Source organism: Pollicipes pollicipes, unplaced genomic scaffold, assembly GCF_011947565.3.
Source record: "Pollicipes pollicipes isolate AB1234 unplaced genomic scaffold, Ppol_2.1 Scaffold_2555;HRSCAF=2994_pilon_pilon_pilon, whole genome shotgun sequence".
Classification (NCBI taxonomy): Eukaryota; Metazoa; Arthropoda; class Thecostraca; order Pollicipedomorpha; family Pollicipedidae; genus Pollicipes; species Pollicipes pollicipes.
In genome coordinates this window covers 9,280,715-9,306,005 of record NW_023596136.1, presented here as the reverse complement: position 1 = coordinate 9,306,005, position 25,291 = coordinate 9,280,715, and the positions used below count along the sequence as shown (strand labels likewise).

Here is a 25,291-nt window from a genome sequence, read left to right as displayed (position 1 = left end):
TCTGCGGCCCCAAGGGGCCAAAAAAGGACCCTCAGTACACATGGGACCCTCGGAGTTTAAGAGGTAGGTTGGAGGGAGTTGTACTTAATTCGGTCCCCGTGAAAATTAAGCTTTAGAGGCCATTTTAAGTGCCACTGAAATTTTGTATCGCTTTATGAATGTTTGGGCCGTTTGTGGTGTTCCGATTGAAAATGGGTGCTGATAAAAATACATTTTATAATGTCACGGAACGGTTTCACGGTTTCTTGATGCCTTTTCACCGAAGGTGCCGAACCCGGATTTCAACAGTGTAAGGCAGGGCAATTGTGGTGCCCCTGTATTTCGGTGCCTCTTGAAGAGAAGTTCTGGACCACCTTCACTTGTTCTTTCAACCGCCCACTTGCATTTGGCATCTCAAGGAAATAAATGCAGCGCTGGTCCGAAAGAAAGGCATTCCCTGGCCGAACGGGCCAATGCAGGATTTCATTAATGGAGAGGCCTGGGTATTGTGATGACTCCTGGAATTATGTGCCTCCGGAAAATAAATGCTACGATGCCCCAAAAGGAAGGTTGCTGGTTAGAAGACTAGGGTGACAATAGTGTAGTGGTTAACGCGCCTGCGTTAACTACTGCACGTCGAGGAAACCCTAGTTACAGGATTCCATTCTCCGTGGTGCCCGCCCTTCCCACCAGGGTGAGAGGCAGGCGACGCCATATTGCCTCAGCAGCTAAGTGCGTCGTAAAGCCCCAATGACAACAAAGGTTCATAGTGCCTGTTTCCCTGCACAGGGTGCCCCTTCCCTGAATTCAGATTCCCATCCATCCGATTCTGTCCTGTCTGATTCGGAATTTTCCAGAGTGAAAGGCATCCCGATTGTGAAGCCACTGGGTTTTGGTACATTTCTAAATTTATGGTTTTGGGCTTTATAAATGGCCTGCTTCGACTTAGTACCCTTCGAAAATAAAGATGATGCCGCCTCCCCAGGGAGGTGTCTGCGCCTGCTTGCTTACGGGTCCGATCCAGCATTTTATCAGTGTGGAAGGCTCAACATAGTTTATGCCCCTGGAGTTCATGGCTCTCTCAGGGTAAAGGGTCAGGGCTCTTTCTGGTGCCTGATCGACGTAGAAGCCCTAATCGACTCCGGAGGTCCGCGACCGGCGTAAAAGGCTCTCTGAAAGGCATTGAGGGCCCGGGCCGCATGGCCGGGATCCCTAATACGATCTCCACCGAGCCCTTCGAGCCCTTTGGAGCAACAAATCGGGACTTTGATCGCTTTCCCCAGAGCACTACGGCGGGATGGAAGGGGGGGGGGGGGGCACGTGCCCCTGTACATCTCCTGTGTGGGCCACTGGAGGTCCCTGAGGAGTGAATGCGACCCCCGAACGACCAGAATATACGAGTAGTTTCCCGGGTCCCTTAGTGTCCAAAGACTGAAGGGTAACAGAGGTCCAAGCACTTGTAAGAGCCCTTAAATACTTCCATATCCCTGGCGGTCAGGAAGTCCTGACTGAGCGGCCAGAGGGGACCCCGAGTTTACCAGATGGGGCCTCCGGGCTGCTAGACGATGCCACGGTATTTTCTGAACTTTCGTTTGGCAATACTTTTTGCTCTTGTCATTCAGAAGGCCCTTTTTCGAACTTCACGGGTCCGAAAAAGCTCCTCCGAGGGGTTCCCGGACCCCTCACCTCTCCTCCTTCAACAGCCAGAGCCTAATAGAGTCTTCAGCCAAGACTGGAGACCCCACGCATTTCCCGATTGAGGCTGAACGACCTTGCCGTATCCTTTCTGATTGCCTATCGATTACTATTGATACACATGATACATTGGTCCCCTCTCTCACGCCGAACACCCTCTGACCGGGATGGTTGACCCTGGATCGACGCAGGGACACTCGCCGACTCAAAAAGGTCCCAAGCGCAGCCGGTTTGATAAATGGCACAGGGATCCCAGTTCAACCCATCTAGGTCCTAGAGGAAACGGGTACAGCGACCCTGTCCGGTGCTGGACCGTGACTGACACGAGACCCTTCCATTACGCCGCCCGTCAAGGAGGGGGGAGGGGGGGGGCTCCGGTCCAGCACGAGCGAGATGCAGGGATGTCCGACATGTCCGGATGTCCGGTCCGCCGGGATGTGTACCGCGGCGAACCGAGTGAAACCGAGTCAGAGGCCCCGGGCTCTAACGCGAAGACGGCGGCGTGCCCGGCTGAGCTGACAGTGTTTCGACCGCGGACGGGCTGACCCACGGACAGGCCTCGCGCGCGTGTGGCGGGGCTCCGTTCTCGGCCGAGCGGCGGCGCGCGCGTGGCTGCGTTCTTTATTTGGCGGCCGGGCTGCCTCGTCCGCTGGCCCGCCGCGGGCGTGGCTGCCGGCCAGACCGCCGAGCTGGCAGCCTCTGGGCTGGCTTGTGTATCCGAGCTCCGCGTCCAACCGATGCACATTTTTATCCCCACACATATACAGTGATTGAGCGGAAGCGTTGTTTGCGAGTTTGGCGGGCGACGATTTGTTTGTCGGGACGGGCTCTAATACCGATTGGGGCTTTACGTCTCACCGGCTGCCAGGGTTGTTTCGAGGCAGAACGTGTCTATTACGTATTTTATCAGGCATTAGGTACGTGGGATGCGGTAGTGCTGTGGCCCGGACCCTATCCCAGGATAGAAAAGTCCAGAGATGAGCACCCTAACCACTAACCACCATGCCACCATCGCTCCTCTGCGGCGTGAACTGCACCCGTCTGTATAAACTCCAGACTGGTGTTGCTGGACTCCCAAATTCTATACGAGGGAGGTTCGGAGGCGTAAGAAGAGTACAGCGTGTCAAGATTGATACATTGGATGGTGAATACAAGCCCACGATTCTCCCAATTCATCCAGCTTATGTGTCGCAAACCAACTCAGTGACATACACACGGCTCCGCTGTTCAGATGGTGAATCAACAGCGCATTTAAGCGCAGCACTTGCGTGGTGTTTTGCATGACGTTTGGCAGGCAGTTAAATACATCCGCAGTCAAGTGTGCTCTTTTATTTCCTATTTGCTTGCAATCAGGAGCGCGGTTCCCTGTTCAGTTGCAGAGGTTTCACCCCACGCCGGAACTTTGGCTACAGCCTGCACATTTGTGAAAAAGTCAGCCAAATTCGGGGAGAAACCAAGTTGACGGCACATTATCAGGGCATTCTATCAGGGTACTCTTAGTTTTTTTCATAGCTCAGCCAACCAACTTATTTTGGGAAACCACGCCCCCGATTTCAACGAAACAAACTGAAGAAACGCATTGTTTGTAGACTAGGTCATTGAACATGTCGAACCAGGGAGGTGGTATCCGGGTTCAGCTGATGATACAGCCCCCCCCCCTTCCCCCCGCCCTCATTTGAGAATAAAGGCATGTAAAATTTGTAATAAGTCCTGGTTGCAGAAGCGTGAGAAATAACTTGCAGCTGGGGGGAGGGGAGGGAGGGGAAACAGCCAAATAAAAGCACTAAAAATATACGTTAACGTGCCAGGAGTTGGAGATCTACATGCGCGCCTACCTGGAGCAGTCATCAAATCAGTCAGCGTTACACATCAGTCATGAATTCCTTGACAAAATTAGAAACATCATCAACAAATGCAGTGAATAACGGAACAAAATACCACAGAGTATTTTATCCACAGCCCACAATACCAAACAACAGGCGCCCTGACAAGTGCTTTCCACGGTTACCGTGCAGCTACTGCCGAGTAACCAGCTGTTTCCGATGTCACGAGCCAGGGATCCAAGTTTTGAATTAGTTCATGCGCTTGCTGCCAAGCATGTGCTGACACGGCAAGGCTTACATGCTCAAACAAAACGTTGTCCATATCCATGCACGTTGGTTTAACTGTGCAGCACTGTGTCGCATGACGTCACTCGTCGGATGAGGCGGGCGAAATCGGCTACAGTAGTCTCTATCGGGCAATATCCGAACCATTAAGCAAAGGGTTGCAAGGAAGCGGTAGAGTATCTCGACCCGTGGATCTCACGCATGCTGGACTTCATGAACGCTGGACGTTTTGAGCTCTGGCTGCGGTTCTGGACGCCGCGCGCCTGGACGTCCTGATTCTCCTCTGTCCAGGGATATTGGATGGTTTCTGCATGTTGTGAACGCTGGATGCTGCGCTTCTGGACGTTTGACCAGTGAACGTTATGAGCTCTGGACGCTTCAATACGCATCCGTGCTGAGTTATGTCTTCGGGCCATTCAACGTAACAATTGGGCATTTTATCCAGCGATGGGAGCCTTGGCACAGCCTTGGCCTTGACCTGACAGGTGGATGATCGTAACTCTGACCCTTTAACGGGCCGACGACCCGTGACCCTGGCCCCTGAGCAGACGGGTGACTCGTGACCTTGATCCCTGAGTGGGTAGGTGAACTGTGACGCTGACCACTGAGCGAGCGGGTGATCCGTGACTCTGACCCCTGAGCAGGCGAGTAACCCGTGACTCTGACCCCTGAGCGGGCCGGTGACCCACTGACTGACCTGTGAACTTGAGCAGGTGGCCGCGCCGGTCGGCAGACGACGGATTGAGCGCCGGCCAGTAGTGGAAGAGCAGGTGGGCGGCCGGCAGCCGGGCGCTGACCGTGCCGTGCGCGATGATGCAGAACAGGTCGCGAATCACCATGCGCCGACGCGACATCACCGTCTCCAGCAGCTGGCAGTGCAGCGCTGCCGTCGCAAATACGGCGTCACGACACGAACTGGGACCGGTCGGCCGGGCGAAGATGGCGCTAAAGCCACTCAAGACTAGCCCTCCACCAGTTCCCTTTGATATATGAACTTTTGGCTTACCTGCCCAAAATCGGTGCACCCCGAAGTACTGGTCGTAATATAATCGTTTTCCCCATACCTTTCCACAAAGCGAACGAGCACACCAGCATATGACTTAAGGAGGTGATGCAGCTTCCATACACGTCACAAGAACACGTTCATATCCCCACCTCCAACCGTGCCAAGCAAGGGCGCAGCCGGAGCTTTGCCATGGGCCGACACAGGGTTCATAAAGGGGACCCTGACAGTAAAAGGGTCCTCGCCCCAAAAAAACATCGCCGGATATGGTCCATTTCTTATTAAGGACATTTTTTGTTATATATATATATATATATATATATATATATATATATATATATATATATATGTGCAATGCACATTTCTACCCTCTTTAACTGGAATAAAGGCGAGACGTTACTGCAAAATCAAGTCTGCCCAAGTTTACAATAAATATACTGACAAAATCGTGCGTTAACTGACTGCATGAAATACATCGTCAGCATTCTTCACTTCATGATCCAGTGGACTCTCTTAAACGGACAGAACTAAGAAATTTTGCCAGAATTTATGTCTGGGCTGTACAGAGCCTAGCAGGTGTTCCGTATATGTAGATTGAAGATCAAAATGGGTCAAAAATGTGTATTAACATTGACAAGGCATCTTTGTCTGGATGTGTCCAACATTCGGTCGGAATCGACTAATGGTACAAGTTCCGTAACGTACTTTTGAGCAAGTGCGCTCGCATATCTTGGCAAAAAACACGACGCCAGGCGTTGCAGTCTCCCAAGGCCGCGCACGGTCGGCCTCGTCCCTGATACTAAGTTGTGGTTAACAGGTGGACGAAAATGGTGCCACATCTGAAGAAACTATCTTTGAACACTTTTGGGCACCGAATCGTGTATTTAGAGATATCACGGGCGTATATTTCACCTGTAGGTATTTAAGATTTACAGCGCCGCGAAGTGGTGCTGGAATCTGGTCGTGGAAGTGGAAGAGTAGGGTGAAATCTCTAATGTCCGTGTTGCTGTAACTGTTTATCCTGTCCAGAGGACAACCTCAAAGTTGTAAGCAACAAGGCCCAGTGTAATTGCTGAACTGCACGAATCAATTTTGAAAGACATTGAAAAACATTGTTTTACGATGGACATCGTTGCGCGCTCGGCGCCCGCCCTCAGGGGTTACTCGCAGTGGGCAACGCCATTCGGTTTTGCGAAAAGTGCGACCCAAACCATCGCTATTCTTGTTACCCGAGACTACCGGCGTGTCATTACGGGTTGATGACGCACTCAGTTGCTGGGGCTATGTGACGCCACTAGCCTCTCACCCTGGCGGGAAGGGCGGGCACCGTAGGAAATCGAACCCCGTACCTGTTTCCCAGACGTGTAGTGGTTAACGCATCGGCGTTAACCACCACACTACCGGCACCCGGCGCGCACGCTCAAACCTTTTGATGACATTTGTTTCACTAGCCGATTCTGCAAAATAATGAACGTTCTCAGGGAAATATGGGATGGCCTTGTGTTTTGAACTCATTTGGTACCACTCCATCCAACACTAATGAGACCCTTTATCCCGGCAAAGGGACCCTCTGAAGTAAAACACCGCGGGGCACATTGTTGTTCCCGGTCAAGGGGTGCAGCGCCATTCTGTCCCACCGCGGTGTGTTTTCTGGCCGTCACTCTAGTGACACGAGGAGGCATCCCCTGGCCGATCCGGAGGCCATTAGAGGGATACATCATATCCTATTGGTCCGCTCCCTGACACGAGAGGCCTTCAGACCCGTGCAATTGGCCACGGATCGACGCATGAGCCGTCATTAACGCAGCAACATCCCTGTTCGCCGCCGGTAGCCAAATGTTTAACACATACACTCCAGTGGGGCTTAAATGGCCCATACTGGAATAGGGTCGGAGCGTCCACCGTTCGGTAGTGGAGCCCTGACTGGCAAAGGACTCTTCTAGTACCTCAATGTGAGCACTCATCACAAGTTCTTATGTTCCCTTTGACTGTCAGAGGGCCCCGACCAACGTAAGAGATCCTCTCTCATTCAGGCTCCCGTGCCCGTTCCTGTTGAGAAAATCTTCCTCTGACCGATTCGAGGCCTCTCGTTGACACGGCATGCCCTGTTAGGCACTGCAGGCCCCTGCACGATACAAGAACCCGACCAGTGCAAATCGGGGGCCTGGCCTTGTCCCTGCTTGAGAAACGGGCCCCCAGAGCTCAGACCAGTAAGGAAGCGACTGTTCGTTATTTGTAATCTCTCGTCGATAGAGAAGAACACCCTGTCTCAGGGGTTCGCATCGGTGCAAGAGATCATCTGACATTTGAGATTACGGTCCTGTGGGAGGGGGTCCTCAATGTGACCTAGAGCCGGCCCTTCGGACCCCTCAGTCACCCCGTTGGGCCCTTTATCTTTGGTCTCGAGAGACCCTTCGGCCTCTCTTTGGGCCCCTCAAACACCGCCCCGACCCGGGGACAATTGCCGCCACAAGACCCCTGTTCGGCACTGTGGCACCTAACCGACGCAGGAGCCCCACATTGTGTCAGGGAACCCGGACATTTCAAATCGCTGGCCCGGCCTCGTTTCTGCTTGGGTAATGGGTCCCAGGGTCTCAGACGGACGTGGAGCCGACTTCTCAGTGTTCGTGGTCTCTGACCGACTTACGCATCCGTATTGTCTCAGGAGTTCCTCAAACGTTGCAATAGGGCCACTGGCTGATGTTTCAGGTCACTACCCTACAAGCCGCGATTCTTTGAGACCTACAGCCAGTCCCTCGGGTCGTTACGCCTTCCAACCGGGCCTTTGATCGTCGGGTCCAGCGCGCCACTCCAGCCCCTCTTCGAGTCTCATCAAACACTGCCCTTGGTCGGCGCGGGGTCCCTTGAGAGCACAGGACCCTCTGTTAGACACTGTGAGTCCCTAACAGACACGGAGATCCCGACCAGTGCAAGTCATTGGCTCCGGCTTTGTAGCTGATTGATAAGTGGACCCTCCGGCCCATACTGACAAGGAGCCGACTGTGCGGTACTGGTATCGCCCGGCCGACATATAGGCCTATATCGACTCAGGGGTCCCTGATCTGCGTAAAGGGTCGCACGTCGCGTGTTCGCGCGTGTTCGCACGTCGCGGCCCCTGAATAAGGATCCGACCAGCCCTTTACGCCCCTGGAACATCCAATCGGGCCCCTGATCGTTGGACCTGTGGGCCAAGTAAGCTGTTCGGGATTCCTCAAAAACCGTCTCTGGGTGACTTGGGACCCCTTGGCAACAGAGCGCCCCTGCTAGACGCTGTAGGGCCCAATCAATGTAGATCGCTGCCTACGGCTTTGCCCCTGCTTGGGAAATGGGCCCTCAGGTCCATGCTGCCACGGAGCCGACTGTGCGTTACTGGTGGAGTCTGACGGAAATATAGGCCCTTATCAACTAAGTGGGCCCCTGATCAGCGCGCAGAGCCCTCTGGCTGGCATTGGAGTGCCTGGCCCTGCGGGCCAAGCCCCTGAATGAGACCTCCGGCTGGCTATTCGGGCCCTTAATCGCAGGTTCCGAGGACCCCCCGGGTCCCTCGGAACCTAAGGGGGGGGGACACATGCCCCTTGTGCCCCCCTGCCTGCGCTACTAGTATCAAGACTACGTACGCTAACCACACGACCTATTTTGCTAAACCTAGCTTCGGCATCCCATCCACACGCCATGCTTGCATTGGTAACGCTTGACATTCCGGCGACTACAAACCAGAAAAGGGATGGACTATGTTGGCATGTCTTCAGCCACTGATATGACGCAAGTTTACAAAAAGCCTACTTATAGCAAGCAATAAGCAGTCACAACACACAAAAGGCGCAAGCAATAAGCAGGCACTTACGCAAGCAATAAGCAGTCACAACACACAAAAGACGGCAACAATTAAGACATTTGGGGTACGAGTCCCTACCTGTGACGTCAGTATACTGGAACACCACCATGACGATGGCCGTGATGGAGCTTGAAGTATAATTCTCTACATCAGGGCCTGAAAACGTGTAAGCCATTTACACACGGATGCCAGTGTCTACATATATACAACGGCACAGCACATAAAAACAAGTCGGTTATGTGTGGCAATTGCTTTATTAGAGCCCTTTCGAACAGAAATGATCATTTCAGGGCTGTGGGCTAGAGGAAAATGGTTAACGGTGGAGAAGACTTGCATGCGCCGGGGGGGGGGGGGGGGGGGCAACCGACGAGCTTTATCCCGCGCATGCGCGCTGGGTACCCGGTCGGGGTCCTCTTCCTGCGGGGCTGTTGGCCCAATGTGGCTGACGCATGCAGCCTGCCCCGGACAAGCGGCGTGTCACGAGGATGCAGGATGAAGCAGGATAGGGGATAAGAGGCTAATGTGGGGTAATGTTTTGATGAGCATGAGAGGAACCAACGTGCCCTGTTCACTCAGCGTTGTGGTAAAACGTCTTGGGAAATTGATCGCATTATTTTTTGCAACAACTGAAGCAAAAAGCAATGCACAGCTGAAAAAGTAACGCGGCAGTATCATTTGAATATCGATTTCCTAAACCGTACCGCGGTTTGGAACTGACAGGACATCTGATGCCACACCACGAAACTTGCATTCGACTCACTGAGCGTGAACGGCAGCAGGTAATGGCAGAGTGTGTTGACGATGTCCCGGTGCAGCGACACGGGGAACGTGGCCAGGCTGGAGGCCACCAGGTAGGGCAGCGTGTCGATCAGGCTGTGCTCCAGAAACGGCACCAGGCACGACATGGTGTGCAACAGCGACTGGCCGAACCCTGGCCGCCCAAACAGGGATGTGTAAGCGGCAGGCACCAGGTCATGACACATGGTGCGCCGTAGCGACCGGCACATAGTACAGCCCAGGCGGCGTTGCATATATGATAGTGTGACAGAATGATGGATAGGATCGAGATTACTACAAAAGAACACCTCATACCTGGTCACAGGATATAAGACACAACATGATATTGCGTCACAGCAGGGAGAAGAAACTGGTCGAACGGCATCACCCACGCCTTTCCACGAGGTACAGGCAACTTCCCCAACATCATCACCCATTCCTCGGCCGCAACACCCCCAGTCGCCGCTGGTGCCCGGGAGGACCAGCGGACCGGCGGCGGACCAGCCACTGACCGTGCACGCCGTACTGTAGGAGTGGGACGATGTCGAACAGCTGAACCAGCGCACGGTGCAGTCCAGTGTAGTCAAGGCTGGGGTAGAGCGCCAGCCGTGTGGCGTCCTGGTCAGGCCGGCGCAGCATCACCAGCGGTGCCTCAGGCACGTCCTTTAGCACGCCTGCTCAGAGGGACAGGTCAGTGATGGGGCTGTCCCTCACTGGGCTGCTCACCCACAGAATGACCCACAACTCTAATGTGCAGGATAATCATGGTCCTCTTTTAGATTAATACAGCACTACTATTGTGGTGTTTTTCTGGGCTGTCATTTCTCACCTTGGCACAACAGAGCTAAGGCATAAAATCAGAATCCTTCCACCTCAAATCTACTTTACTCACCCATAAGTGTCAAAGAGAAGTATTTCAGTGTGCAGGCAATATCCAGCTCTGATGGTAATGGTATTCCATGCAGAAGACGCAGATAATAGTCCTGCAGATTCTTGATCTTCGCAGTGACTGAAATTATGTACTGGTCATTATTGCATGTTTTCAAACAGGGAGCAAGCTGCCCGAGCAAAAAAACTCCTGCTGGCCTGTGATGGAGCTAGGTCAACCATGATACACATGTTTCTGGCAATGTGATATAAAACAAATTCTAGCAATGATCTTGGAATGTCAAAAGCTCCTAAGCAAGCCCCTATTAAGTCTACATCTGGCACACTGCAGCCAAAGTTTAATAATTTGAAAACCTTATAAATTTTGTAGGCACTACATAAGCAGATAATATCAGCATTTAAGTCCTGTTTTTAAAAGTGCAGCTCACAATATTTTTGTAAAATCAAGTAAGAAGTGTCAAATCATGTCTTGCTATTCCGCAGATAGTGTTTGGTGGGCCAGTAGCATAACAGGCTGAAAGGACCCAGGGTTCATGGTACTGCAGACAAAAATCCCAAAAACTCAATGACGGGAGAAAAGGCAGAAAATATTTCGCCCCATGCATGCATGAACTTTTAGGATCCCGTCAAATAAAGATTATTCAATGTTCCCATGCATTATTTGGTTCGGCTTGCGACAGTGTGGAGACAAAAGCGCACTTACATGCAGCCGCTCGAGTGCCCATCTTGCTCTGTGGTTGAAGGGTTGTGGCTTATGTCTGCTGGTTAAAGACACCACAAATGAGATCTGTGCAAAGAAATCATTTTAACTTGCGCACCCCGCCCCCTCACATTGTTTACACACTAAGGCCTTGGGGTATCGTCGCAGAAGCGCTATAAATACTCCTTTGGATCGATTGAAATAGAGCTGGGCGACATATCTTTAATTTTTTGGAACGAAATTTGGCTACAGCAAATAACAAAACTTTAACTCATTCCCGGGTCTTTGGGAGCAGTAAAATATTGTGACGTTGTAAATAAACTATTTTGCAAGGCTTAATGAAACCATATCGTTATTTTGTGACGAACAGAACACGTATCACCCTTATGAAGTCCAGCGTTTATGCGGCGGTAAGCTCAATTGAACATATAGAAAGGCATTGTGTGTGTGTGCTTGAGTATATTCTACTGCATTATTTAAGTGTATTACAAGGTTTCTTACCAGCCTCGGCGCCTTTTGCTAGATAATAGTTTCTAATATTCTCGTGGAACAGCCCGTAGCACGGTACAGCCATGCACGGTGCACCGTCTGAATTTGAGACCAAACAGACCCACAAATGTGAATATGATGAAATATAGCATCGAGAGTTTTTATAGGAAGACAAATAACCCATCGAAATAAGACTTGAAAAATTGCAAATATCTATTGCTAACTAATCCCGGCTGTACTTTAATGCTCAATTGACGTCAAAACCTGTTAACATGGCGCTACGGCGACGAAAGGGAGTAAACAAACCACGGGGATATACCTAGAGCATCCCCCAGTGTGTTCTTGGGTGATTTGGTGGAGGCGCAAGGCATAAGTCGTAGGTGTTTGGGATCAGAGGTACGTTGGAGGGGGGAGGGAGAGCAAGGAGTAGCAACTTAACGCCCTGGTCTCTGCTGTCATGTCCACACGGGTGCAACAATGCATGCTCTGACTTCGTAACCACTTTTCAAGATGGCCCTGCATCCCAGCCAATAGTGACGCTCATTTTCATGAGATGATGCGATGAGGCTCATTCCACTCGCGTGAGCATGTTCTGAACCTGCACGTACCAAGCAAGAGCTTTATTTGTTCTCCACATCGTATGTGACATCAACTGCAGTTTCAAATGTTAGTTGGAGACTAAAGAATAATAATCACCTGACACCTTTGCATTCGGGATAGGAAAAATGGTTCAGGGCGCAGCAGCATTTAAAGCTAGTGTAAAAATACCTGACCATTGGTATTGGAATGCTAGGTTTGTTGAAACTGATGTAACTTTTGTTCTGGCATATGCCCCTCTAAGTAGAGTTGAACCATTGTAGAATATTTTGTTTATTTTGACTTTGTTTTTGTGATGTATTAAGTGGCTCTAAAGCAGATTGAGCTCCACTGGTGCTCATTATTCCAAAATTCATTATCTAGGGTTTCTAGGATATAAAAAGAAATTCATGCTTCCAGAAGCCTGCTTGTCTTATGGGCACCATATGGTGATTTAAATTAGTGTACCCCACAGCTCACATCATCATCATCAGCTCTGGTTTGTGAGCCATTGCCACAGGTTGTACACAATTTATTGAAGCTGATTCATTACCCTTTGATCCTGAATCCAGACATCTAACCTGCCTGGCCCATGAACACATGCTAGAGTAGCTGGCTAGATACCCTTTACTCATGTGGGAAGGGTCAATTTGACCCCTCCTCCTGAGTTCTCAGGAACTAAAAACGCTAGAGATGCCTAACTTTCAGGACATGTTGACCTGTATGTGAACTCACTCAGGTCAAAGTTTGATGTTCCTCGGCCATGATCTTTGGGTGACATAAGGGGGAAGCAAGGTTAAATTCCAGGCTGGTCTCCAAAGTGCCCTCAGAATCTAGATATCTGTTTTTAACCAAAAGCTCACATGCTCAGTTAAGGTCACTGACCTTTTTTGACCTTTTGAAGGCCATGGTGACAAAACCATGCAAGACTGCTCAGAGTTTTGCATTTGAATAAACAACAAAGATTATGCTAGGCAGTATGCTTCTACAAACAAAATGTTCACCTTGGTCATTTTAGGTCAATGACCTATTCTGACCTCTAAGAAGTCTATAAAAGGTGTATAATGCAGTTCCTGCTATCAATAGAGTTGAAACAAGCACCAGCAACTCCCATACAGCAAGCACAAGAGTAATAAAAGAAGTTGGTTTTGACCTTTGTCTGGCCTTTATACCTGACTTTAGGTCGATGTAGTTTGGTCATTCAATATTTGCATCACCTAAGAAAGCATCTCAGAGATTATGCCTTTGTATAACACTCTGTTGTTGCTCACTCAGATTGAACAATTCCATAGGAATTGACTGTGCTGAAAGCGTGGCTTGACTTTGATTTGCCATAAGTCAGCAACCCTACAAGGTGTATCTTATTTTTTGTGCCAAACGGTTGACCACTTAATTGTCTACAGCTCTGCAAAATTTGGCACAGATGAGCCACACAGTTTGGAAGCCACTCCGGGATACCTTTGGGAGGGGTCAATTTGACCCAACCCCACCAGAGCGTGTGTTAATCAAGCCTGAGATGGTTGGATGCTGGGGCAGCTACCAATCTGTCTGATGCTGATTGACTGAATTTGGGCAGGGGCAGGGGCAACAGACAGTGAGACCTAACCTGGAGTTGTAATAGTATGACAAATATTGATATACCTGTGACCCATGTGACTGAACATTGCAATATGGCTGGTGTAAAGTAACCAATGTTTGTAGTTGCACCGCAAGGCTCTGGAGATGTAACCCAGACATGATAAGTGTTCGGTTATGTGCTGCTGGTGTTATATGGCATGCACATTAACTTATGACCTCTAGGTTCAGGCATTTTCTGTGATTATTTTCTGACAAAAATAAAGGTGCCCAGCTTGCATTTATTAGTTGCAATTTTGTGTGCCTTTCTACTATTAATCATACTACAAATTATACCAAGCATTGCAGAACACTAAAATTCCACCACAAAATAATGTTATCAACTCAGAATATTATAATTGGGTTGTGGGAATCAGTGCTTGTGCATCCAAGGGGTTGAGCATATACCAATGTCATTTGACTGCAGCCACCCAGCAATCCATCATATCAAAATGTTTGGATAAAATCTACATGAAAGTGATTTTTAATGATTAATTTACCTGCTCAACCTGAAACAGGCATTGCTTTTGGAAAGTTTTCACTATTTTTTCAAACATTTCTAGTCATTATCTCAAAAAGCTGGAATTTGTGTGTAGTTATGCCTATTTAAGGCTTCTGATGTCACCTTTTCAACAGCAAATGCTTAGAGATTGTTTTTTGCTGCTGTATGGAACCACACTGGTTCGTTTTGGGCTCTATGTCAGCTGATCTTTCAAGCAGATGCTGTGATCTCAGGTTCGTGGGGGGGGGGGGGGGGGGCTCCAAGAACATTAACAGGTCCAGGTCCATGGGGGCAACACAGGAGCAAGGTTAAGAGGCTTGGGATGTAATTCAGGAGTGTATGATCTAAGATGCAGACACTGTACTGATCATTGTCATCAGTACACTGCCAGTACACAGCCATTTCCCACTGCCATGACAAAGCCCCAAGCAACCGCCCACTTCTCCGTGACTCCAAACATTCACGATGTCGTGCATAACGTTATGCAAGTGGCGCTGAGTTTCCTCATGGGGCCGTCTCTCGCCGACAGCAGGCGAGCGGGCTGCTCGCTCCCCAGACAGGCCAATGGCGCTGGCTCGCCTGCTGGGAGTGGCTGCGGTGCGGCTGTCGCCGCTAACGGCTCGCGTGGCGCCCGGCACCGGTCCGCTTCGGCGCTGGCTCTTCACGGCGCCGCCGCGCCTGCGCAGTGGCAAGCTCGGCGCGTCGCGGTTCGCGCCGCAAGAGATGCGGCGGCTCATGGCGCTGGCTCGGCCGGAACGCTGGAGGATCGGAGGTAGGCGCAGGCCGCGGTGGCGGGTACCCGCGGTTGGATGGCTGACGAGTCTGAGGGGTAGGACGGTGTGCTCCTCTCTGGCGGGTGACTGACGGGACTGAGGGACGGGACGGCGTGCTCCTCTCTGATGGGCAGCTGATGGGTCTGGGGGACGGGTCTGAGGGACGGGACAATGTGCTCCTCTCTGGCGGGGGACTGACGAGTGTGAGGGACGAGTCGGAGGGATGGGGCAGTGTGCTCCTCTCTGGCGGGTGACTGACTGGACTGAAGGACGGCTTTGAGGGACGAGATGGTGTGCCCCCTCCCTCTGGCGGGTGATTGACGGGTCTGAAGGGCGGCTTTGAGGGACGGGACACTGTGCTCCTCTCTGGCGGGTGGCTGACGGGTTTGGAGGACGGGTCTGAGAAACGGTTCTTTCTGGCGGGCGGCTGACGAATCTGAGGAAGGGGACGGTGCGCTCCTTTTTGATACAGTGTGCTCTTTTTTGGGATGGTATGCTCCTCTCTGACGGTGTGCCCCTCTCGGATGACATGCTCCCCTCTGGGACGGCGTATTCCTCTTTGGGACGGTGCTCTGAGAAGGCAGACATTGTCTGCCTTTTGTACTGTGCTCTGGTACGAAATGGCCGAGCGGTTGTTCGTAGAAATACTGTTTGGGTCGTAATGGAATTGCTTAACGGTAATACGTTTCGCGCATTTGATCGCGGCCGACGTGCTGCGCTCCAACGCTAGCTGTCGTTCGTCATTCGCACCGACAGAAGGCGTCCACCGTGACTGTCTGTCCGCGACAGGTGCCGTGGGCCTGCTGCTGGTCTCCAGCGCCGTGACCATGACGGTGCCGTTTGCCATCGGCCGCGTGGTGGACATCATCTACCAGGAGGAGGCAGACACTGCCCGGCAGCGGCTCATCACCATCTGCCTGGCGCTGGGTGGCGTCTTCATCGTCGGCGCCGCCGCCAACTGCGGCCGAGTCTACCTCATGGGCATCTCAGGTGGGCGGCGGCGGCAGCAGCGAACGCGCGGCCCCCGCCAGAGTATCCCGATAGCCGGGTGTGACGGGAGGATTAGTGGCTCGTTTTATCTTCTTCTTTTTTTGCTGAAGGAATGTAGTTTGTTTAGCCATGATTTTGTGTCTGACTTAGGGAGACTTGGTGTTTTCATGGCAGGATGCTTGGGCTTTCCCCGGTATTGATATTGAAAGCCATTTCGTTGTTTTGATCAACTGCGAGGTAAGTCCGACATTGGCCCGCGGTATTTTTAGATAAGATCTAATGGTCGTCATTCAAAGTTCATCCCTCCCTGCACGAACACGATGTTCATGAAGTATTGCGCGCACTGCGTGAACTTCCATCAGCGTCCAAAAGACAACAACACGGGAGTTTAAGCTGTGACTCATAACCAATTCCCCGGGACCACTCTGCAGAAGTCCGACTCACGTTCGCCTAGGGACCACTTTGCAGAAGTCCGACTCACGTTCGCCTGGGAACCACTCTGCAGAAGTCCGACTCACGTTCGCCCTGCGGCGGCCAGGCCCGGGTTGCGCTGCAGGCACCCGTGCCTTATTGTTTTCGGTCCCGCCGTTTAGACAGCGGCGATCGGCCCCGTGGCTGCACGGAGCTGATCGGGCCGGTCACGGCGCCGCGCCGACCCTGGCCTGCTCAGCGGCGCGGCCCGTCGTCGCCCGGCCGCGGCCCGGCTCTGCGGCGCCCCGCTGACGCGGCGTGGCGTCGACAGGCGCCCGGATCGCGCAGCAGCTGCGCGTCTCCGTGTTCGGCGCCCTGCTGCGCCAGGAGGTGGCCTTCTTCGACCGCAGCCGGACGGGCGAGCTGGTGAACCGGCTGTCGGCCGACACGGCGCTCGTCAGTCAGTCGGTCACCATGAACATCTCGGACGGCCTGCGCGCCACCGCCATGGCCTCCGCCAGCGTCTCCATGATGGTGAGGCGCTCGCCGCGGATGTCTGGACGGCGTTCAGGAGGAGCAGTCGACTGGCGGGGGTCATCTTTGCTTCGTAGTCGCTCTGTCTGGTGACTTAATTTTCCGTTTGAGTTTAGGCGAAGGAGAGGGGATATTCTTGGTCTACCAGATGCCGAGGTTGTCAAGTTTTCACGCTTGAAAGTTGATTCTGAGCATACTTGTAATAGTTGCACGCGATCGCCCCGCTTATGATGTAGGCACATAAAAGTTTTGAATACCATGCGATTCACGAAGATAACAAAGGTAACGAAGAAAATAGCACCACTAGCATTTTTACCGACCGCAATTTGCCCATTCCTTTCAGAGAGGTACGAGTCTGAAGGCTATATTGGACCATTCTGGTGTGGCCAGGTATTTGATGCTACCACTCGATAATAGGTCAACGGGCTAAAAGATGTCCGGTTTATATCCGTGTAAACCACTGAGCGCATAACAAATCGTACTTTATTTTCGGTAGCATCCGCCGCGCTCGGTTCCCATCGCGGACTTATCCTAGCCTCATGGTTGCAATGCCCTCTCTGTTGTCAGTTTTACGTGTCGACGAAGCTGGCGCTGGTGGGACTGAGTATCGTTCCGCCGGTGGCCATGGTGGCCGTCGTTTATGGCCGATACGTGCGCAGGATCACGAGAGCCGTCCAGGTGAGCTGCCCTCCTCCCCGGACACCTGCCCTTCCGGCCCGCCGGTAGCCACTGGCGCTCGCTCAATGCTGTTGGTCTCAGCGGTTTGCAAACCTTTTTCAGAAGTACTTCTCCATGATCTCTTACCATAGCAGTGCTGTGTATTGAGAGAACTGTGTATCAGCTTACTATTGTCGTCAGGCTCTTGAAATGTTCGTCACGTGCTGTGTGTTCTCAGAACATCGCTTTACGCCCAGCCAAACCACCAGTATAAGCTGGGCAGTGTTCACAGGGACCAGTAAAATTTCGTACTATTTCACTACTCTCGGCATGTCATTCAATATCGTGTTACTGCCGGTTTATTCACGTCTGGCAAACCATGACAAAGCTGCGACCTTTGCGCTCGCGCTGGGCGTCCCCCTCCAGCGCCGCTTTGACCCGCACGACTAAGCTGTGACCTCTGCGCGTGCGCCGGACGTCCCCCACTGCCGCCGCTTTGACCCCCACGACCAAGCTATGACCTCTGCGCGCGCGCCGGACGTCCCCCACTGCCGTCACTTTGACCCGCACAACCAAGCTATGGCCTCTACGCGCGCGCCGAGCATCCCCCACTACCGCCGCTTTGACCCATACGGCAGGACGGCCTGGCTGATGCCAACGCCGTGGCCGAGGAGAAGCTGGCCAATATTCGCACAGTGCGCGTGTTCGCGCGCGAGGACCACGAGGCCGAGGGCTACGCTCGCAGCACGCGTGACGTGCTGGCCTTGTGTCAGCGCGAGACGCTGGCACGGGCCGGCTTCTTTGGAATGGTGAGGCGACGGCTGGCTGCTGTCGATTCGGTGTGTTCATTGAGTTATCACGGCACATATCCCAGCGCTTAATACGTTGATTGTGGTTCATTGTACGTACATATTTGTTTTCTGTATTTACGTTTCAATGAATCTTGATTGAGAGGTGTGCACGTGTCGGCGCGGTACTACCATGGTCTAATCGGGCTCATTCTGTGTATTGATTATTCCATGTTGCGTCACGAGCTTGGAGAGGACCCTTGATGCAATCCTGCGCGTATAGATAGGATGCTCATTTACGAGGCACGTTGTGTTGAACTGGAGCTTCCTCATTGTCAGTAAAGAGTAACGTCATATAACCCAGCTTGAGCAGCGTCCTCAGCCCGCTCACACGCGTCTCGCATAAACTCGACGTTGTACCTCACGCGTCGCCGTCCTGCCGGGTAGCCGGACGACACGTGCCCCACCTTCCCGTGACGTCTCCGCCCGCGCCGGCAGACGGGGCTCAGCGGCAACAGCGTGATCCTGGCCGTGCTCTACTACGGCGGCTCGCTGGTGGGCGCCGGCCAGGTCACAGTCGGTGACCTCTCCGCCTTCCTGCTGTACGCCGCCTACGTGGGCGTGGCCGTCGGTGAGGGACTACCCCCCGCACAATGAGGGGGGGGGGGGGAGCGGAACCGTGTGGACGGGTTTAACGGACGCCGCGGAGCAGAATATCGCAAAGCTGCTGCTGTCTCTATGCTCGAATATCTCGTTGGCTCGGGTCAAAAATAAAATCTCTTGCGCACGTGCAGACCGAGACTAAAAGACGATGTTTGCACAATTTGTTCTGTCCAAGCTAGAGTTTTGTTTCTGTGAAAGCTGCAGTTTCAGAGTTGACGCCCGGGCTATTGCCGCAGCAGCTGTATGTACGTGTGTACCATGGCACGGTTACTTGTTCGGACACCACTCTGCCAGTACCGGTGTAGCGTGTACCTGTGCGACTATGCACTGGCGTTTCTGCCTGGGTGCGTTGCCTGCCGTGTGTGCCTCTGGCAGCGCCCCCTACGTCCCACCCTTCTCCAGCGCGGTGGGCTTCGGGCCGTGTGCACCTGTGCCAGTGCCCTCGCGTCCCTCCCCACTCCAGCGCCGTGCCGTTCGGCTATTGTAACCGGTGTGGTTGGTGGGGCTGCAGGCGGCCTCAGCTCGTTTTACTCGGAGCTGCAGCGCGGCCTGGGCGCCAGCACGCGGCTCTGGCAGCTGGTGGACCGGCAGCCGCAGCTACCATACTCGGGCGGCGCGCGGCCGGCCGCCCTCCGCGGCGACCTGCGGCTGCAGGACGTCACGTTCGCCTACCCCAGTCGGCCCGATGACCTGGTGTTCCGCGGCCTCAGCCTCAGCGTCACGGAAGGTCAGACCACGCGCCGTGTACCCCGGCAGGCAGGGTGTGTGTCGGCCCAGACCTGTCGGTAGCGTCATGCGAGGACCGCCTGCATGCTCACAGCAGCGGCGTTTGGTGTGCTGTGATCCGCCGAAGCGGCGAGACCATTGTGTGTGGGCGAAAGTATTCGGAGCACCACCCAGATGACGTACAGCGATGTCGGTGTCGTGGTTACTATCTCCGCGTGAGGCGCTGCACACGTCGCATACGCTGGCGTTGTGTTTCACAACGAGCTTTCCTCGTTTTCGCTGTGGTGCCGGCTGGTCCCTCCCCGTGCTGACGGCCAGTCCTCTACCCGTGCTGATGACCGGTCCCTCTCCCCGTGCTGATGGCTGGTGCTCTCCCTGTGCTGACGGCCGGTTCCTCTCTCCCCCCCCCCCCCCCCGGGCAACAGGCTCGGTGCTGGCAGTGGTCGGGCCGAGCGGCTCTGGCAAGTCCACGGTGGCCTGGCTGCTGCTGCGGCTGTACGACCCGCTGGAGGGCCGCGTCACACTGGACGGCAACGACGTCCGCGAGCTTGACCCCATGTGGCTGCGGGACCAGATCGGCGTCGTCAGCCAGGTCAGGCCGGGCGGTGTCACGCATCACTGGTCGGCTCAGTGGTCGGTCACGCTCGCGCTCCGTCTGTTGCCGGTGCCGGTGTGCCGCAGGGCTCTGCGCCCGTGCCTGTCGCGTCTCTCCCCAGCGGCGTGGGTGCGGCCGCTCACTGACGCGGACGCGTCGTGACGCATCCCCCCTCCCCTCGTCGGCAGGAGCCCGTGCTGTTCTCCACCTCGATCCGCGAGAACATTCTGTACGGCGCCAGCGTGGCCAGCACGGTCACTGAGCAGCAGCTGCGCGACGCCGTCGAACAGGCCAACGCCGCAGAGTTTGTCGATAGGTGAGAGGGTGCGCGCACGTGCGGGTGGACGGGCGGGCGTGGGACGGCGGCCGGGATCCTCTGCTGGCCGGCTGTTAGTGCGCCGCGGATCTGGCCGTGCGGGACGGCCTGACCGTGCACGGCTGGACACTGGCGACTGCCTGACCGCACACGACTGGAGACTGGAGGCTGCTTGATCGCGCACGGCTGGACACTGCCTGACTGCGCACAGCTGTACACTGGAGACTGCCTGACCTCGCACGGCTGGACACTGAAGACTGCCTGACCTCGCACGGCTGGACACTAGAGACTGCCTGAACGCGCATGGCTGGAGACTGGAGACTCCCTGACCGCGCACGGCTGGAGACTGCCTGACTGCGCACAGCTGTACACTGGAGACTGCCTGACCTCGCACGGCTGGACACTGGAGACTGCCTGACCGCGCTCGGCTGGACACTAGAGACTGCATGACCGCGCACGGCTGGACACTGGAGACTGCCTGATCGCGCTCGGCTGGACACTAGAGACCGCCTGACCTCGCACGGCTGGACACTGGAGACTGCCTGACCGCGCTCGGCTGGACACTAGAGACTGCCTGACCGCGCACGGCTGGACACTGGAGACTGCCTGATCGCGCTTGGCTGGACACTGGAGACTGCCTGACCGCGCACGGCTGGACACTGGAGACTGCCTGACCTGGCATATCTGGACATTGAAGACTGGTTGGGATTTCCCCGCCTTTGGACACAGTCAAACAGTGTGAGATTTGGTCTACTAGCAGCTTGGATTAGGGGTTGGCGCTTAGTTACGCGGTTTTGGCTCGTTATCTGCGTAGTCTCAGCGTGCTTTTTGGATCTTGGACCCTCAGCTGGATTGTGAATTATCGTTTTGTTCGGCAGTTTTGGGTATATTTCATCTCTGGCATAATATTTGACAGTTTTGGGGCACACGATGACATCCACATGAAAACTTAAATCACTGCCATACCATTTGAGCTTCTGTTGTAACGTGCATATTTGGGGGGGGGGGGGGGGGCGGGGAATGTGGTACGCAACTTGATTTGAAGTTTCTTGGTATGTTTTTTGGGCATTCGAAATTAACGAAAATCACTTTGTAGCATATGCACATAGCTTCCGTCTTCAGGCTCCAGGACGGTATGGACACGCTGGTCGGTGAGAGGGGCGTGATGCTGTCCGGAGGTCAGAAGCAGAGGATCGCTATAGCCCGCGCCATACTTAAGGTAAGCAGAAGTGTCCGGCCCGCCGTCTTTTCTGTTAGAAAAAACGCGTCTTATGTCATTTTTTGCACCTAAATAAGACTTCTGGAACTTCCAAAGAAGTGCTGCCAGTTTCACTCAAAACAGCCAAGGGTATGCGGGGGACAAAGGCGCTAGTCTGCTTTTACAACATCTGCGTTATGAGGGAATATGATGAAATGAAGGTAATCGACCAGCGAAATGGATAGTAATGGAATGATTTTTGTTCGAAAGAAATGGAAATAGCATGCCAGTGAAATGGGCGTGTGTTGTTATTATTAACTGTTTTCTTAACACGACATCGCTTTCTACAATGAGTAGTTGAGCAGTGTTGGCGGTGACTGTGGAGCGCGTGCCGCCGGGGCGGGCCGTGCGGGAGGCGCTGACGGTTGGCCGGCGCCGCCAGAGCCCGCGGCTGCTCATCCTTGACGAGGCCACCAGCGCGCTGGACTCCGAGAGCGAGAGCCTGGTGCAGGAGGCGCTGCAGCGGCTGATGCGGGGCCGCACCGTCATCACTATCGCCCACCGGCTCAGCACCGTGCGGCGCGCCGGTACGTGTAGCGCCTGCCGGCAGCGGCGGCCCGCTCGTGCATGACCTAAACGCATATCACCTCTGTATTTGCTGATCAGTGCGAGGGCGTTACTAATATGCGTGTGTTTCGGGTCGTCGCTCCAACGCCTCAGTTATTTATGACACCGGATGTGTGCTCCACACCAGGACGACCTTATAGACGTCCGTGAATTTTATCCCGACGAAAACACCGTTTCCAACACGCAACGCGCCCGCCCCCCCCCCCCCCCCTCCCCTGCCGCTCAGGCGAGCGCTGGCGCAGGCATCCGCCTTAGGCTTTTTAAGCTCAGTCACTTGTGTTACCTCTTTCCAAGGAAATGACTCGGCTCAGTGTGGAAGGAGGTTTTTCCGCGGAACGTCAGCGTTGTATCTGCTAGTTCCGGGACGCGTTGTTGGCTGTGAAATAAGACTGGTGAGATGGTGAGGAGAAGAGGCTGGTCCCCTTACTCAGAGTTTTCCCTAGACCTCTGTTCAATCTTGAAATCGAAGGCACCTGATTGTACAAGACCAATGCGAAGGAGCAGTCCACGGCGGCGCGCGGTGTGTTGCGCCGACGATTGTTCATGCCACAAACGTGATCGGGCCGCCTGCGCTGGCGAACGTGCGTGCGCCGGCGGCCGTGCCCTGACCGTGGCCACGTGCCCGCCTCGGCAGACGCGATCGCCGTGCTGAGCGGCGGCGCCGTGGTGGAGCAGGGCTCCTACGACGAGCTCATGGCCAGGAGTGACGGCGTCTTCCGGCGGCTGGTGGAGCGGCAGACCATCCAGAGCTGAGAGCTCTCCAGAGCTGCTGGTCAGGAGTGACGGCGGCTTCCGGCGGCTGGTGGAACGGCAGACCATCCAGAGCTGAGAGCTCTCCAGAGCTGCCGGGCAGGCGCGCACAGAGACTGCAGGCCTCGCAGGGCTGCCGACTGGGGGCACGGAGCGCTTCGGTTGCCCAGAGCCCGTTGTTTATGAAGTGGAAAATCGCCTGGACTCGAGGACTGGGATTCTGTGGGCGGAATGATAGACTCCAAAGCATGTGACGCGAGGCACAGGGTACCGGGGCTTTATGCCCCAACACTGCACGAGCCCTGGACATTCCTCCGGGCTGGTCCCACTGCGTCCCGGCCGGTCAGCTACGGGATAGGGCGAGCAGTTTTGGTCCTGGTCGCCATCCCCATAGCCAAAATAATTGCTATTAAACGACTCTGGTAGGACAATTCGGGTCTTTTCTTGTTCTGACTCGACACGAAATTCAATGGCCCGGGTATGATCGTCGACCTGACTCCTTTGGGCTCAAACACCAAGCAAAGCAGTCATAATACAAGCATCATATTGTAGTGTTTATTTTTGACAAGCTTCGCAAAGACGAGGCGCTAGTTATCACACGGTAAGCTTACGTAGGTGTGGGTGTACATGCAATGGCTTTTTGTAGGGAATGCACCGGGTATACGTCCTCCCCCCCCCCCCGCCACCCCCTGCCCCAGCTGGGGACAATACTGTTCACTTCTTCTTTTTTGGAGGAAGCTAAGATGGAAAAAATGTTGTTCAGTACGTTACTTTTTGGTTAGTCCGCGCCATGATGGGTTTTTCGACTCTCATTTACTAAAAAATTTATTAATTGGCTCATTCATTCATCCATTTGCACTGATGAGTTATGTGCCATGTAATGGTTCTGTAGCCGGGTATTAGAAGGATTGTGAGTCCTCTCCATATAGTGATATGGACGCCTTCAGAGCGTTGCCCTAGAACATGTTTTAGGCTGTGAAGTCCTCCGCCTAGTTATTAGTGTCCATCCGTCCTACAGCCAGAGGCTTTCTGCCACAGTCGCGTCGCACACAATCTTCTCAAGCCGTTCTTTACTGTTGTGTTGGCCCCCGTAAGCGCTGATGCAGATCCCTGGTGTGAAGGGGACCACTGGTAGCTGCGCGAGAGACGCGCTTTCCGTTGGCCCCCGTAAGCGCTGATGCAGATCCCTGGTGTGAAGGTGACCACTGGTAGCTGCGCGGGAGACGCGCTTCCCTTGGGGACGTACAGACACTACGTCACACCGCACCCCGTTTGTGGGGCGTTCGGAACAGGTGTGCGCAGTGTGCTCACATAGCTATCATGTCAGGGTATGTACAGCACATCCGTAAGTAGTGGTTGCGTGTCTTAGCTGGCGCATGCTCCGTTCTGTTCTTCTGCCCGGTGCTAAGGTTTGCCTCCGGAAATGTCCTAATTGAAAAATGTCTACGGGGAAAGAAAGAAAGATCACTGTTATTTGTTGTCCGAATGAATACTATATTTATTGAACAAATGCGAGGATGTTCGGTGTGATATGGCAGACCACATCCATTTCACAGTGGTGCAGTCATTGGCCGCCTTGAGCCGTGCTCTGAAAGTGATAGCCGGTTTGGTGCGTACATCGACGCCACACGCGGTAAGTGGCGCTCAATTGTTACACCGGAGGAGCCCTGTCATAGCACGGACCTCTTGCGTATGGTGGCGGCATTGTGATCGCCAAGACCGGTGAGTGTCATGACGTTTCCGGACATGGTGTCTTGCGACTCGCGATGTGTTCGGCGATGAGTGCCATGACATTTCCGGACCTGGTGTCGTGCGACTCGTGATGTGTTCGGTGGCCGGCCTTCTTGTGCTCTGGAAGCTATTGTGACTTTCGAATATAGAATAAAGGGACGCTGATATCTTTGGCTTGTTTGTCTTCGTTTGGTCCGCGAAGCACACGGCTTGATCCTGACTGTTGTTCACACGGCCGCTGAGTTTTCAGCGCCAGCGGAGACTGCACCACCGGAGCAGACATGCGTCGGTTAACTGGCCAGAGGGCCAACGTGACCTCGGATGTCCGTAGTGCGGTGCTGAACGGTACGTGGGACCCTCCGCAAC

General features: G+C 53.9%; 2 protein-coding genes across 2 annotated transcripts in view; one reads left to right on the top strand and one right to left on the bottom strand.

Moving 5' to 3' along the window:
• LOC119108377 (protein unc-79 homolog) overlaps window positions 1-11,105 on the bottom strand; it is a 53,338-nt gene extending 42,233 nt beyond the window's left edge. Inside the window, exons 1-6 of the mRNA XM_037231956.1 lie at window positions 10,989-11,105; window positions 10,290-10,406; window positions 9,910-10,071; window positions 9,381-9,551; window positions 8,699-8,776; window positions 4,480-4,665 (exon numbers count right to left, since the gene is read on the bottom strand). Of these exons, the coding sequence (XP_037087851.1) occupies window positions 4,480-4,665; window positions 8,699-8,776; window positions 9,381-9,551; window positions 9,910-10,071; window positions 10,290-10,406; window positions 10,989-11,010 (736 nt within the window). The 5' untranslated portion in view covers window positions 11,011-11,105. The remainder of the gene's footprint in view (window positions 1-4,479; window positions 4,666-8,698; window positions 8,777-9,380; window positions 9,552-9,909; window positions 10,072-10,289; window positions 10,407-10,988) is intronic.
• Window positions 11,106-11,815: 710 nt separating this feature from the next.
• On the top strand, window positions 11,816-23,857 carry LOC119111203 (ATP-binding cassette sub-family B member 10, mitochondrial). The gene is made up of 13 exons (XM_037235027.1): window positions 11,816-11,870; window positions 14,696-14,938; window positions 15,729-15,929; window positions 16,672-16,874; window positions 17,442-17,552; window positions 18,170-18,340; window positions 18,818-18,950; window positions 19,494-19,709; window positions 20,134-20,300; window positions 20,492-20,619; window positions 21,742-21,838; window positions 22,260-22,404; window positions 23,079-23,857. Exons 2-13 carry the CDS (start codon window positions 14,731-14,733, stop codon window positions 23,195-23,197), a joined length of 1,899 nt encoding a protein of 632 aa, XP_037090922.1. The 5' UTR covers window positions 11,816-11,870; window positions 14,696-14,730; the 3' UTR covers window positions 23,198-23,857.
• The last annotated feature ends 1,434 nt before the right edge of the window (window positions 23,858-25,291 follow it).

Excerpts from the sequence above, each read along its gene's own strand:
- LOC119111203 (XM_037235027.1), top strand. The coding sequence starts at position 14,731 with ATGGCGCTGGCTCGCCTGCTGGGAGTGGCTGCGGTGCGGCTGTCGCCG. Across the intron at positions 15,930-16,671 it reads CTACCTCATGGGCATCTCAG|GCGCCCGGATCGCGCAGCAG; the intron begins GTGGGCGGCGGC and ends TGGCGTCGACAG. Across the intron at positions 18,341-18,817 it reads GGGCCGGCTTCTTTGGAATG|ACGGGGCTCAGCGGCAACAG; the intron begins GTGAGGCGACGG and ends CCGCGCCGGCAG.